The sequence below is a fragment of the Saccopteryx leptura genome, chromosome 9 (assembly GCF_036850995.1).
Source record: "Saccopteryx leptura isolate mSacLep1 chromosome 9, mSacLep1_pri_phased_curated, whole genome shotgun sequence".
NCBI lineage: Eukaryota > Metazoa > Chordata > Mammalia > Chiroptera > Emballonuridae > Saccopteryx > Saccopteryx leptura.
In genome coordinates this window covers 18,753,102-18,767,652 of record NC_089511.1, presented here as the reverse complement: position 1 = coordinate 18,767,652, position 14,551 = coordinate 18,753,102, and the positions used below count along the sequence as shown (strand labels likewise).

Sequence of the window (14,551 nt, the reverse complement as noted above, 5' to 3'; positions counted from 1 at the left end):
TATCTTTGTGAGGATGAGATCACAAAAACTCCTGGAGGGAGGTCTGACTGTTCTAACTTCACCTATTAGAGCAAACCCAGGCCCCATGGCTGGAGCTCTGAATTTGCCTCTCCCCGCCGCCCCCCACCCACGCCCCACACACACCCAGCCTGGCCTGGGCCCAGCTGTCCAGGTAGATGGAGGTCTCTTCCCTCCCACTCGAGGTGTCCTCCCCATTTGTCAACATTCCTCCTACACACACACACACCCCCGCAGCCCCAGCCTGTCCAAGTCTGTCATACAAACCTCTGTCCCCACCCCCTGTAGCTGCACTAAGTCCACAGGGACAGCGGGGCCCACACCCTCTCCTTGGGGACATGGAGGGTGTGGCAGTGCCTCTGGCAGCACCCTTGGGGCCCCTAGGCTACTACTGTACCTGGTTCTCCTGTACTGGGCTGTTCTGCTGAGGGTTGAGTTCCGGGCACCTCTGTAAACTACTCATCACCTCTCCTTTCAGCACCTTGACTCCACAGTGACACCCCTCTTCAGAAGGAAGGAAAAAAGGTTCACAGCGGCCCAATCTCCGGTAAGACAGGGGCTTCTGGAAGGGGGTGTGCTCCAGGCTTCCCCTGGTAGGCTACTTATTAATGTTTTATATAAAGAGGTGTTGTGTGAAATTGTTTAATAAAAGGTTCTACTGCTTGGTTAAAAAGTTTGAAAACACAGCTCTGGGCTAAGCAATCCTGCAGGCAGTTTGGTCCTATTCTGTGGAATACAGTGCCAGCAGAGGGGGTTCTGTCTGATACACCCAAATCAATGGAGGAAATACAAACTCCTTCAATGGGTAAAGGACTGAGGCACTTCACAAAAATGCAGGAATAAAATTTAAATATCTTGGAAAATAGAACCAGATATCATTACCCAAAACAAAAATTTAAATATTTTAATACTAAAACCCAGAGCTGGTGGATACTATGAAACAGATACTTTCAAACAACTTGGGTGGAGTTTCAAACAACCTGGCTGGGTTGCTCAGTGTATAGAATGCCGTCTGGTACGCAGAAGTCACAGGTTCGATTCTGAGTCAGAGCCCATACCAGAAGCAACAAGATGATGCTTTTCCTCTCCCCCTTCTCTCCCCCTCTTTTTATCCCCCCTCCCAAATCAATGGGGGGGAAATTTGGATGGAAAGCACTTTTGCAATATATATCAGAAGCTTTAAAGTTTACCTGGTCATTGTACTCCTGAATGCATCCCAGAGAAGTAATTCAAAATACGGAGCCATTCTCAGGTATAAAAAGCAGAAACTAGCAGTAGTAGGGGACCTACCCCTCCCAAATATTGGCAAACTAAATGTTTTTGGGGTTGCCAGGCTGAGGATAGAGAGTTTTGGGAGTCCAAGATGATGGTGACTGGATGGAAGAAAGGTGGATGAGGCCAGCAGTCCACAGAGAGGTAGGAAGATTATTGGGATCTTCACCAAGGCCTCAATCAGAGTGGGTGACAAATATAACCTTCAGGGGACTGGAAAAAAGTGGGGAGGCTCTGTTTTGTGGGAATTGAGGGGGAAGAACAAGCAGGACAAGGGAGATGGTGTGGGGACTTTTTTACTCTTCCCTAGGAACTTGTCTTGGAGGTAAGAGGCCTTGGTGCCGGACAGTGCTCATTTATAGATTTTGAATATGTTTGCATATCATTTGTCTTCAGCCTTGCTCAGAAAGGTAAACTGGAAAGGGAAATTGGAGTCAGATGACCGGGCTGTACTTCTCAGGGACTGTCATTTGCTTCTCTGAGTCCCGGTTTTCTCATCTGTAAATGGAGCCAATCAGGGGTCGTCAAACTTTTTATAAAAACCGCCCACTTTTGCAGTACTGGTCAACCTGGTCCCTACCACCCACTAGTGGGCGGTCCAGCTTTCATGGTGGGCCAATCTCAGCGCTGTTTGGTTGCGAGATAGGGACCAGGTTGACCAGCACTGCAAAAGTGGGCGGTTTTTATAAAAAGTTTGAAGACCCCTGATTGCACCATCAGTGTAAAGAGCACATTATGGGAGGTGTGTACTGCCTGACATCTGACCAAATGTCCCTAAGAAGTGGACTTGTTAGTTCTGCTTGTCTGATATTTATTTCTGATCTCCTTCATGTCTTTGCCACTCATAGGGGTGCCCCACCTCACAGGGACAGAGAAAGGGAAGGAGGGAGTGAGTTTGAGGTCCTGAGCAGGCTGCTGGTGCCCCCTGTGAACTGGATTGCTAAAGCCAACCTGGCTGGACTCTCGGTATACAGGGGGCAGGGCTGACATTTGTCAGTCAGTCATCCAGGGTTCCTATAATCTGCCTGCTATGTGCCCAACACACCGCTAGGGTCAGGTGATGGGATAAAACATTGTGTGCCTGGGGACATAGGTCTCAGAGTTAGAACTTAGAACTCACGTTCCCCAGGACTGGAGGTTGAAGTGGCTGGTTGAGCACCTCATCTCCTACTCCTGAGCTCCAAGGCTGCCGGTGCTGGCCATGTGGACAAGGTAACTAGTTCTACAGAGATACCCCATGGGGTCCAGACCCCCAGCCAGCCAGAAGATCACTCAAGCCTCCCAAAGCACAGGACACAGACCCAGCCAGCATGCTAGGCTCTCATGGCTCTATGTTTGAGGCTAGCTGCACCTGTATAGTGCAGGTGGGATACTAAGCAGACATTCTAAGCCAGTGGTTCTCAACCTGTGGGTCGCGACCCCAGCGGGGGTCGAACGACCAAAACACAGGGGTCGCCTAAAGCCATCGGAAAATACATATTTATTATACAATACATTTTTAAATAAAATATGTATTTCCGATGGCTTTAGGTGACCCCTGTGTTTTGGTCGTACGACCCACAGGTTGAGAACCGCTGTTCTAAGCATTTCAATTAAACCAACTCAACTAGAAATAAACTATAATGAATGTATCTGATCCTCCTCTCAGGCCCATTTTTTACAGCTACTCCCCCTACCCCACCCCAGTCTCCTCCTGGCTTGTAGTCTAGGATTTGGTGGTCATGGTGGCCTGGCAGTCAGGACCTCCTAAGTGATTTCATCTCCCTAGCATCCATCCTCATCTATTTGATGCTCTACCTGACCTCCCTCCCTTGCTCACTGCTGGCTCGACCCACCATCTATCATTTTCCTGTCTCCATACCCTCTAGGAGGACACCCTCACACTCAAATACACTCATTTAGAGAATGAAGGTTCTGTCCCCAGAGATTCTTGACTCTTACTGTGAAATATAATTTGCAGTCACAATACTGCATCTGACTCATAGGGAATGTGTCCTGAGCACCCTCAGCCTACCAGCTTCTGCCTGGCCCCTTCGCCTCGCCAGCCCTGGCACGCACCTGCCAGCCAGCATGATCTGGCTGTGTCTGACCACATGCAGCCTCTCAGGGCTGACCCCAGAGTATCAAGCATAGGCTGTTGGCTCCATCTCAAGCCGCAGTCCACCTCAGTCCGTCCTTGACATTCCCTCCTGCCTGTCCACTGCAGGCCCTTCTCGGCACCTGGGACCAACCCCATACACTGACCTCTGGCAGAAGTTTCCAATGGATTTACTTCCCCATGTCCACAGATTTCCTTTACTATCAATATCACTAGCCACAGCCTCTTCTCTCAGCAGGAATATTTTCCACTAAAAATTCAAAGATTAAGGCTTATTTCTCCTGATGCCACATGGTCCTGAGGACCATGGACACAAAGCAGGAATTGACTCTTCAGTCCGCACACTGAGAAGATTAGAAGGAGTGAACTTCTCACTTGGTCTGGATTCAGGGCAGAGGAACATCATCATTACCAGTGAAAATGAAGACTTTTCTTGAAGAGAGTTGGGTCTGAAGGGCAGTTCTGTTTATATTCCTGGGAAACCAAGAGTGGCTTTTCAGTAAGGCTTATTTTTGGTAAATGGGCTGATTAAATGCCAAATCAGAAGCCTTCCTGTATTGGTCAGGATAGGACAGGCTTATCATAAAGGTTTTCTTCTCAGCCACTACTTGTGGGTTAGCTGGGGTCCTGCTCCATGTCTTCTCACGCTGGAACCCAGGCTGCCAGAGCAGCCACCCTCCCAAACACTGTAGGTGCAGGTGGCAGAGGGAACTGTGCAAGGTCTCACTCCTGTTGTTAAGAACTCTGACCCAGCAGTGACAGATCACTTTCACTCACAGCTCACTGGTCAGAGCTAGTCACATGATCTACCCAACCACAAGGGGACCAGGAAGTGCAACCCTGCCTCCTGCCTGGAAAGCAGGCTCCAGGCTGCTCTATGGACCAGAGAAAGTGAGGCAAGAGTCCTGTCCGAGGCTTGGAGGCAGATGTGAACAAAAAAGAAAAACTCTACCTGGATCTTCAGAGGGCAAAGCAGACTTATCCTTTTAAGTTAGTCACTCCTGAATGAAAATGTGTCACTGTCTTCATTAGCATGTCTATACCAGCAATTTGGAGACAAATAACCTCCACAACCAGAGCCAAGAACTCCTGTCACTTTTTTCAGAGGTTTAGGATTCAACAGCCAAGAGCAGGTGTAGACAGGGCTACTACTATCCTGTGGAGGGGCAGGGGTCAGTTGGAACCCAGAAGCGCAGATGACCCTTGGAAGGCAGGTTTAGTAGCAGAAATGAGAGGTAACGGGGCATTGAAGACCCCCACGATCTCTTCCCCACTGGTCTTTGCTGTGGACAAATGACTGATTCACAGTCTTATGCAGATGAAGCTCTAAATTCCCACCCCCTCCTTGGCAGCAGACTCCAGCACCTCCCAATCTTCTCCCAGTTATACATTCTGGAGCAGGACCTGGACAGCCCCAAAGACAGGTTGGAGGCCTCCCCAGGCAAGCAGTCCATGGTTTGACCTGCGCTGGGACAACCTCTATCAAGGGGAGGTGGCCTTCTGACTGGTTCTGTAAGCGCCAAGGGCTCCTATGATACCACGTGCAGAGGGAAGACCTCAGCATAACAGTGGCCCTGGGTCTAAGGTCTCTAAAAGGTTCCAGGACAAGGGCCTCAGCCCTCAATGGTGTGTGAGATCCAGCCTCAGTCCAGAAATCTGGCCCTTATGCCCAGCTGCCCAGGACTGCAGGGAGGGTGGGTGCAGAGGCAGATGAAGGTCGGTTGAGGCCCTGGGTGCAGAAGAAAATATTGGGCCCTTTAAAAAATAGAGAGACAGGGAAAATAAAAATACATGTTAACCATATTTTTAAGTAAATAAAAATATTATGTACTATTAATGTTAAAATTGCACATGTGAAACCAAACTTGGTGTCATTAGAAAAAAGTGTGAAGTTGGGGTTTTGCGGGGCCTTTCAGAAGTTGGGGCCCAGGGCATGCGCCCGGTGCGCCCACAGTTAAGTCCGCCTCTGAGTGGGTGAGATGCTGTCGCCTGATTTTATTTACTCATTCACACTGATTTGCTTTTTAATCTCTATATAAATTCTCCTCTAGGACTCAGTTTGTTAAATGTTCCTTGCATAGAAAAAGGCTGAATGCAAAATGATTCCCTTAAGAAGAATTTTAGCAAGTCTGTTCTGTTTTAGGAAGGTTTGTTGTCTTCATCTGTGTTCTCTGGTGCCTTGAAATGCCTACATACCACTCAGCCAGTCAGTCCCTTCCAGGAGAAATGCTGTACTCTAAACGCAGCTGAACACTGGGGCTGCATCAATCATACCATTTGTGTGGACTTGTATTTAAAGTTCTACTCCCACAGAAAGTATGTTGTCATTTCTTCTTAAGCAAAGTATGTTCCAAGCCTTCTTCGGCTCGTGAACCATTAACATCAGCCCTCGTGTCCGGGAAGCAGGGACTGTGCGGAACAGAAGCCTCAACAGCAGAGCCTGAGAGAAGCAAGATTCCTCCTGGTCTCTGTCCCTGAGGAGGGTCTCTCCTGAGGGTGGAGGTGGCACTGACCAGCTGGGAGCATGGTGGGGCTGGCACTCAGTCACGCAGCAGATACCACAGAGGTCACCTGAGGGAGGTGAAGTGACCTGCTGGGGAGTTCCAGGATCCCTTGCTTATGGCTATTTGCAAGGCTCAGGTCAGGCACAGACCTCAGCACCTGGGCAGTCGCAGAACACTTGAGGTAAGAGGCCCACAGCCACCTAGATGCTCAGCTATTGGCACGTGACCTCCTGATCTGAGCCTCACTTAAGGATTTTGAAACCTCTTTTCCAGTAGTCACAACTGCCTGCTCCAGCCCTGGCCTGGAGCTGCCCTGTCAGTGCCCACATGGAGAAGACTCTGAGAGCAGAGTGCTCTCAGATCTGATTCTCATCATGGAGGAGGCCCTCAACCACCGATTTCCCACACCCTGAGCTCAGTCTCCCTGACAGCACAGGACTGATGGGAACCCTGTGGCCTTCAGCACCCAGCAGACTCTAAGCAGACAGATCTGGCTGCAAGCAGGTCTTGAGCATAATACAAGGGTCCACGGGAATGAGAGATGCTACTCAAAATGCCTCGTGTGGATTCAGGTGCCAGCCACCATCCAGCCTGTCCTTAACAGCTCCCTTTGCAGTCACCAACAGATGGTTCTGAAAAGGCAGGCAATAGAGGGTAGGGACTTGAAACTCAGACCCCTCCTGTGATGGAGCCCACTCTCAGGGCAGCTGCCCCATGTCACTGCAGCACAAGGTCCTGACCCAGGGGTACTGCTATTTAAACACTCAGGTGATGCAGGCATCCCTGGCACATACACCTCCAACCTAGCTTGAGGTTTGCCTTCCAGTCACGCAAGAATCCGCTTAATCTGGGTTATCTGAGTTCTGACATGGAAACACCAAGGCCACTGATGGAAGGAGAGCTACAGAACTGCACGCAGTCTATTCCTATTCTCAGAAACCACGTGATGCATTAATAGCTCCCATGGAAAGTTCCCTGGAAATTTTTATAGCCCCTTTACCTGCACCTGGCTTCTGCTTGTGACTTGGGCTTGCATAAGCAGCCCACACAGACAGTTCTACTAAGAGATGGAGGCCCCAACATCCCTTGCACCATCCTAGCCCCTCAACTGGGATAGTAGGGTACCTTCTCTGTCAAGCAACCAACCATATGAGGAGGAGACCTTGAGAGTCACAGCTGTATCTTGGGGGCTTTTGCAGCAAGAAAATCAACACTAGTAGTAATAAATATATTACCTGAGAGGTGGTAAGCACTGTGCTAAGCGTAGCCCATGCATCATCTCCAACCACAGAGACAGTGTTCTTACTCGTGTGTACCACAGGAGGAAACCACGGTTCAGCGGGTCAGTTAAGCAGTGTGCTCGATATCCAACAGGAGGACCTAAACCCAGCACATGTGACACCCAAGTTTGTGTTCGTAATGTCTGCACCGTTGTCTCCTGAGGGATGCTGACCATACACAAACAGTAGCACCAGGTGTTGAAGGTCCTTCAGGGACTCAGGGGGGAGGCCCCTTTTGCCCCGTGGGTACCACAGGAAGCGTTCATAGGAAAGGAACTGATTAGAATTGAGTTTTAGAAAGATCATGTAGCTGGTATACAGTAGACAGGATCCCTTGGGTGGCAAGTAACAGAAATACAACTCAAAGTGACTACAGCAAATAAAAGAGTAATTTGTTGACTTCCTAATTAGAAAGTCTAGGAGTTGTGTGGCTTCAGGTACAGGGAAATTGGAGCTCAAAGATGTCAGCATGACTTGGCCTCCCCTTCCAGCCCTAGGGTTTTTTCCTTTGATTTGGATTTACTCTAAAAGAAGGCTCCAGAAGCTCCAGGCTCTTAGTGCTTCCATCTAAAAGAAAATGAAGTCCTCTTTGCTTAGAGGGTCCAGTAAAGCTCCAGAACTTGGGTTATGTGACCATTCAGGTTGGAGTCAGGGGGCTGTGGTGCCCATTGGCTGGTGTAGCTCACTGCCCTCCCCTTGGACTAGAGTGAGGCCAACAAAAGTGGGTCTGCCACAGCCAGAGAAGTGGAGTTATCCCATTGAGGCTGTGGGGATCATGCAGTGGGATGGCCTGAGGTGTAAATAGACTCATGCCTGCTTAAAGAGACAGTTGGGGACTGTGCATAGGAGGAACAGGGAGGCCAGGGAGGGCTTCAAAGAAAGGGATACAGATGGATCTAGATGCCTAGAAGGGTGATAGGCATTTACCTGGCACAGCTGTGTTGGTGGAGTCACCACTATGGCACATCAGACGCCATACATGTCATGCCAGACGCCAGACTACTGTCCTGCTTCTGAGATGTGACTTTCAGGGACTAGCCTGGATGTGTCTGGCCTGCATTGCTCGGAAAAGCATCCTCTTCAGTCATTCTTTCTGTCCTCCCAGCTACGAGTTGACTTCAAGTTTCAGCAGCTCAGAGCTCACGTTGCCATGCCAACCCCTCCCCGGCAGGCATCCAGGCAGAAATGGGCTGGCCCCATCTTGGGGCTGCCAGCCGATGTGAGCACATTCCAGTAATTGGATTGAAGCAATCCTCTCGGCCTTTCCTGCGGAAGCCTGGGGCTTGGCCCAGCTCCTGCTAGACAGAAGCTTGTGACACAAAGAGGATGGGAGGAGGTCCTCTGCTCCAGGACTCCCAGCTCTGCTGTTCCATAGAAGGCTCAGCAGGCATGAGGATCAGATGAAAGGGCCAGGAATGAGGGACAGGTCCCATCCTAGCCTCACATGGGGAAATTCCTGACCCCTATCAACTTCCCAGAAGTTCCCCAGGGCTCAGAGATCCCAAAAGATAATGCGGGCTTCCTCAGAGGAGCCAGGGCTGCCTCAACCGGCAGAACTGAGGGTTTGTTTGCTCACTTCCCCATTGTAGAAGAAATTCAAATTCAGAGTCTGTACCACCAGGATCCTTTGAGCCTCTGTGCAGCAGGTCTTATATACCAGCATGCATGCCAGGTCTACTTCCAGGGACATGGGAAGTGTAGTGGCTGTCTTGGTGCCAATGTCCTTTGGCATACAGTAGTAGAGGTCCTGTCCCCTGTAGCTGGCCCACAAAGGCTGTTGGGGACCCACCCCTACCCTCCATCTTCAACACTCAAACAGGACCAGATCTGGCCAGGTCCCATTCCTGAAGGTACTCTTTCCAGGGGATGGCAGAGTAGCTGCCCCACAGCCCTCCGCAGTGTACAGGGGGAGGGGCCTTGGCCTTGGAGCAGTCTTAGGCCCCCCTTCCCATGCGGTGGTGGTTGCAGGACACAGGTTAGCAGCAGGGTGTCTCAGTGCTGACAGGTCACTGCAGGTCATCAGTAACCACAGGAGCAACAGTGATGGGAGCTGCTTGCTGTCAATGCCCCATGCCTGCCCTAGAGTGGTAGGGCCTGTGTCCTCCTGGGCCCTGCTCATGACCTATGCACTCTAGTGCTTAGATTTAGGGTCATCTGGGCTCCCAAACCTCCCTGGACTGGTTTCCTTCCACCTGGGTCAACCTGCCAACTATGGTGCTCTCTACTCCATCTGTTCTGGTTCCACAGTCAAGTCTCCTTGTCACAATCAGGCCCAGTCCTCACTGCAGGGAGAAGAACAAGTTAGTGAAGGTCAGGAGCTCCCACATAAACAGAGTGGACAATATCTCTGAGGACCTGAAGGCCCTTCGGGTTAGTCTGGGGCCTGGGAGTTCAGCAGGTGGGTTTAGTGCCCCCAGAGCAGTGCACAGACCAGCTTGTACCACCTTCAAACTCCACTGAATCCAAAGGGTACGTAGGGGCCCACTTCCAGGAAGGAGAGGTCAAGGAAGTCCTACAAGGGGTGTGGACAGAAACAGGGCCAGCTTAGTGGCCTGTCCAGCTTTCATCCTCATGATAGCCTTGGGAGACAGGGATTGCCACCCCCGTGTCATAGACAACAAGACAGAGGTTCAGCAAGCCTGGTTCCAGTGCCAGGATTTCATTTAGGTCAGCCTGAGCCCAGAGCCCAAACTGAGTATGGAGCAATTGGGCTGGTATGAGGGGATAAATTTGGGGTCTCCACTTATAGGACAGAGAGGTTGCCCTTTGGCGCATTGAAGCCCTCCTCACACACACACACGCTGATCCCAGGGCTCAAGAGTGACCATGAGGACCTGAGGGCAGCTGGGACTGTAGCCCAGCTCTGGAGACTATGGTGGTAGGGACAAGGGCATCCTGAGCAGCCCTGGAAGCCACACACCAGGATTCACAAGGGATGAACCCAGGAGAAATTGTCAGCTTTAAAAGATTTTATTTATTCATTATAGAGAGGAGAGAGAGAAGGGGGGAGGAGAAGGAAGCATCAACTCCCATATGTGCCTTGACCAGGCAAGCCCAGGGTTTTGAACCGGCAACCTCAGCGTTTCCAGGTTGACGCTTTATCCACTGCGCCACCACAGGTCAGGCGAAATTGTCAGCTTTAAAATAGGAAACTGAGAGAGCAGCAGCCTAGCCTGTGAGTGTGAGCTGTGACAACTCAGCATACACGGCCTTTGAGGGGCCTGTCAGCCCCATCAGATACCCACAGTGGACTCTGCTTGGCAATGGTGCCAGCCCGGGACAGGGATGCAGAGAACAAAGTGTGGAAGAGGAAGGCATTCTTTGCCAGAGACAGAGCTTGGACTGGGCCACCCACAGTATCCCACCCAGCCTAGCGCACAGGCAAGAGAAAAGGTCTAGACAGGAGATGCAGGCTAGGTGCCTGTGTGCCTGCGTCCTGCCCTGCCACCCCTGTGAGGACTCCAGGGTTCACTGAGAAGTTGCCAGCTTCCAATATTTAACTCTCATTCTCCTCTTTCACAGGGAAAGTGTAGATCAGACTAATTAATGTATTGTTGTTTGTTTACCCTCCTTTTGTTTCACTGAGACAAAATAATTAACCACAGAGCTTTAGAACCCAGCTCCATTGGTGGCAATCCCTTTTGTGTCAGCTGCGCCAGCAGGGCCTGGGTGTACATGCAGGGACTGCAGGCAGGAGCAGGGCAGGTGGGCAGCACCAGGAGGCTCCTTCTGGCTAGGGCACTGCTGAAGGGCGGTGGGGGAGGGGGCTCTGGAAAGGGGACCCAGGGCAGCTGCGAAGGGCTAGGAGGGCAAGCAGGAAGGGCTGCAATGCTCAGATCTGCCACACCTTAGAGGACTGCCATACTGGCCACCACTGCTTGTTGGCCCCCTGGGCCACTTAAACCCACTGATACCTGAATGGGACCAAAAACATTCCATGGCCTGGTCACTCACTGCCACTGGAGGCAGGGTTGGCGGGGGGGGGGGGACTTTCCCAGGACAGTTTCCCTGGCCAGAGCAGGAACGAGGAGGATACAGGGCAGCTGAATAGGGAGACTTCCCCCCAGTCCTATCCCAGCATATAGCAAATACAAACCCTGATTAGCCAATGGTGGGTACAAGCTACACAGAAGAACAAGGTTAAGGACTTTCTCTCATGAAACCTTTTGCAAATCAAGGCCACATTCACCTCTGACCCATCACAGAGCTCCGGCTACCCCAAAGACCATGTACCAGTTCTGCTTATAGGGCAGCATGGCATAGAACAGACCTTCTCCTCCTTTCAAATCCTTTATCTAGAACTGTCCTCACAGCCAGGGGTCAGCCAAGCCTGAGCTACCTTCACCAACCAGGATGGGTGGCAACATGGACAGAACCCCCACCCCAACCATGGAGCCAGGGTAGAAGCTAGGCTAGGTCGGTGAGACAGTGAGCAGGAAATAACTCCCCCAGCTGATCTGGCGATGAAAACTCGATTATGGTCCTACAAGCTTCTCCACAGCATGATCACTATGGTCCTTGGAGGCTGGGCAAACACCCGACTTGTCTTCAGAGATTCTACATTCAACACAATAAATGCCTGGTGGCCTCTCCTAGGCAGAACCCTGAGGCCTGCTTTGAGATGGGGATCAAGGTGGACTCATTCTGGTGGCTTTGGGCCTCTGCTGGGCCCCGGAGCTGCATCTTGGGAGCTTAGGGGAGAAGCTTGGGCTAGCCCCTTGAAGCCTCAGGGACCTTCTTCAAAAGTTGCAGGGATCATCAAGATTCCTTATAACTGGGTAATTGTGATCATTCTGGATATTAGTAAGGTCCAGGCTGCCTGCATCCTTGTCAGGTAGGGATTTCTGCTGGAGGTCAGTCGGGTGAAACCATACAAATGGTCTGATGCTGGCTGCAGGCTGGGGTACAGTGAGAGCCTGGTTGCTAGGGAGCCTTTCTCTTGGGGCTCCTGCCAGCCACACGGCCCTCCACCCCAGGACTCTCTGGCCATAGTTCTCTGTGATTTGTTCCCTCTTCATTCTGACCTGGTAGACAGTTGGTGACAGACAGCTGTGGTTTGAGACTCTTCTCAGGTTCACCCCAGGCTCCTAACGACAGGATCCCAGCTGCTCATGGGCTTTCTCATGTCAGAGGAGCAGGAACAGGGGGTGGGGACAATAACCCAAGCATTCAGTCTGCTTCCCTAAAAATGAATAAAAGCCCCCTTGCCTTTTGTCTCGCAGGTTCTCCAGCAGGCCCTGGTGGCGGAGCATGCGTGGCCCACTGAGGTGAACCATGACTGGCTGGCCAACACTCACCACCACCCATTCAGAGTCACATCTCACCAGGAGGTGACCCCTCCTCCAGCTGCCCTCAACTCACCCATCCCACCCAGGAAAGTGCCCGCACTGCCATGGACACCATGTAGTAGGGCCGGCCACGGCGCCCAGTGAGCTGCGATGGTTTTGTACACGACCCCCTTTCCCAATAGCTGTCTGTCTGCCCTGCACGCCGTGTCCTGGGCCCTCATCTTCCCATGCTACTGGCTGCTGGACCGCCTCTTGGCCTTGTTCATACCCGACCCCTGTCAGAAATACCAGCTGCTCTGCATCGTGTTCTTCATGCCCATCTACCTGGGTTTCCTGGTCACTTCACTGCCCTTCGCATTTCTTGGGTTCCTCCTCTGGTCCCCCCTACAGTGTGCCCGCAGGCCCTACATCTACTCGCGGCTGGAAGACAAGGGCCCGGCCGGAGGGGCAGCCCTGCTCAGTGAATGGAAGGGTACAGGCACTGGCAAAAGCTTCTGCTTTGCCACTGCCAACGTCTGCCTCCTCCCCGACTCACTGGCCAGGTACAACAATGTTTTTAACACCCAAGCACGGGCCAAAGAGATTGGGCACAGAATCCGCAATGGGGCCAGCCGACCCCAGATCAAAATCTACATCGATTCACCCACCAATACCTCCATCAGTGCGGCCAGCTTCAGCAGCCTGGTGTCACCACAGGGCGATGGTATGGCCCGGGCCGTCCCTGGGAGCATTAAGAGGACAGCCTCTGTAGAATACAAGGGCAATGGTGGGCGTCACCCCAGTGATGAGGCTGCCAATGGCCAGGCTTCCGGGGACTCGGTCGACTGCGGTAGCCTTGAGAATGCCTGCATTGTGCGCATCGGTGGCGATGAGGGGGGCCGGCTCCCTGAAGCTGATGACCAGGCCACTGGAGGCCAGGCCAGGAATGGGGCTGGCGGGGGCCCACGGGGCCAGACACCCAATCACAATCAGCGGAATGGGGACTCAGGGAGCCTGGGCAGCCCCTCTGCTTCCAGAGAGTCCCTTGTGAAGGCGCGAGCTGGGTTGGACGGTGGCAGCGGAGAGCCAGGTGCCACCTACAGCAAGGCCCCACACAAGGCCTCGGTGGTGAAGAAGGCAGCCGCGCGCAAGAGGCGGCACCCGGACGAGGCCTTTGACCACGAGATCTCGGCCTTCTTCCCCGCCAACCTGGACTTCCTGTGTCTGCAGGAAGTGTTCGACAAGCGGGCAGCCACCAAGTTGAAAGACCAGCTGCATGGCTACTTTGAGTACATCCTGTACGATGTCGGGGTTTATGGCTGCCAAGGCTGCTGTGGCTGCCAAGGCTGCTGCTGCTGCTGCTGCTGCTGCCAAGGCCACTGTTGCTTCAAGTGTCTCAACAGCGGCCTCTTCTTTGCCAGCCGCTACCCCATCATGGATGTGGCCTATCACTGTTACACCAACGGGAAGGGCTCTGACAGCCTAGCCTCGAAGGGAGCGCTATTTCTCAAGGTAGGAGGCGTGGGCACACACCAGCCGGTCCAGAGCTGTGTGGGAGGTGGGCTGCAGCCTGGAGGTCCTCACCCTGTGGGCAGACAAGGCGTTTCATGGAGTTGAACCAGAGGGCTCCCAACTCGGGGACAAGAGAAATAAGAATAGAGGGACAAGAGCCGAGGTTTCAGTATCAAAACAGTCCTGGTTGGGTGGTCTTGTGCAGTTCCTCAGATCTTTGAGTCACCATTTCCCCATCTGTGGTGGGGGTAATATGGAGCCTACTCCCAGGATGGGGAGTGAATGGTGAGGTCTGGAAGGTTCTCTTGGTGCTGGTGGTGAAGGTGGCCAGGTAATGATGGATAGGGGTGAGGAGGGGAGGAGGATGCTGCTATCTGTAACAGAGCAGAAGTCACAAGAGGAAAGACCAATGAAAACCAATGGTTGGCCCTGGCTGGTTGGCTCAGTGGGTAGAGCATCGGCCCAGCATATGGAAGTCCTGGGTTCAATTCCATTCCTGGTCAGGGCACATAGGAGAAGCGCCCATCTGCTTCTCTACCCTCTCCTTTCTCTGTCTCTCTCTTCCCCTCCCGTAGCCAAGGCTCCATTGGAGCAAGGTTT

General features: G+C 52.3%; 1 protein-coding gene across 2 annotated transcripts in view; it reads left to right on the top strand.

The window, feature by feature from the left end:
• The window catches only part of SMPD3 (sphingomyelin phosphodiesterase 3), an 89,207-nt gene that overhangs the window by 62,104 nt on the left and 12,552 nt on the right, over nt 1–14,551 (top strand). The window contains exons 2-3 of one of the 2 annotated variants that reach the window (XM_066348918.1): nt 497–565; nt 12,395–13,951. In XM_066348918.1, coding sequence (XP_066205015.1) covers nt 12,611–13,951 — 1,341 coding nt within the window. In that variant the 5' untranslated portion in view covers nt 497–565; nt 12,395–12,610. The remainder of the gene's footprint in view (nt 1–496; nt 566–12,394; nt 13,952–14,551) is intronic. The other variant, XM_066348919.1, reaches the window with a different exon arrangement.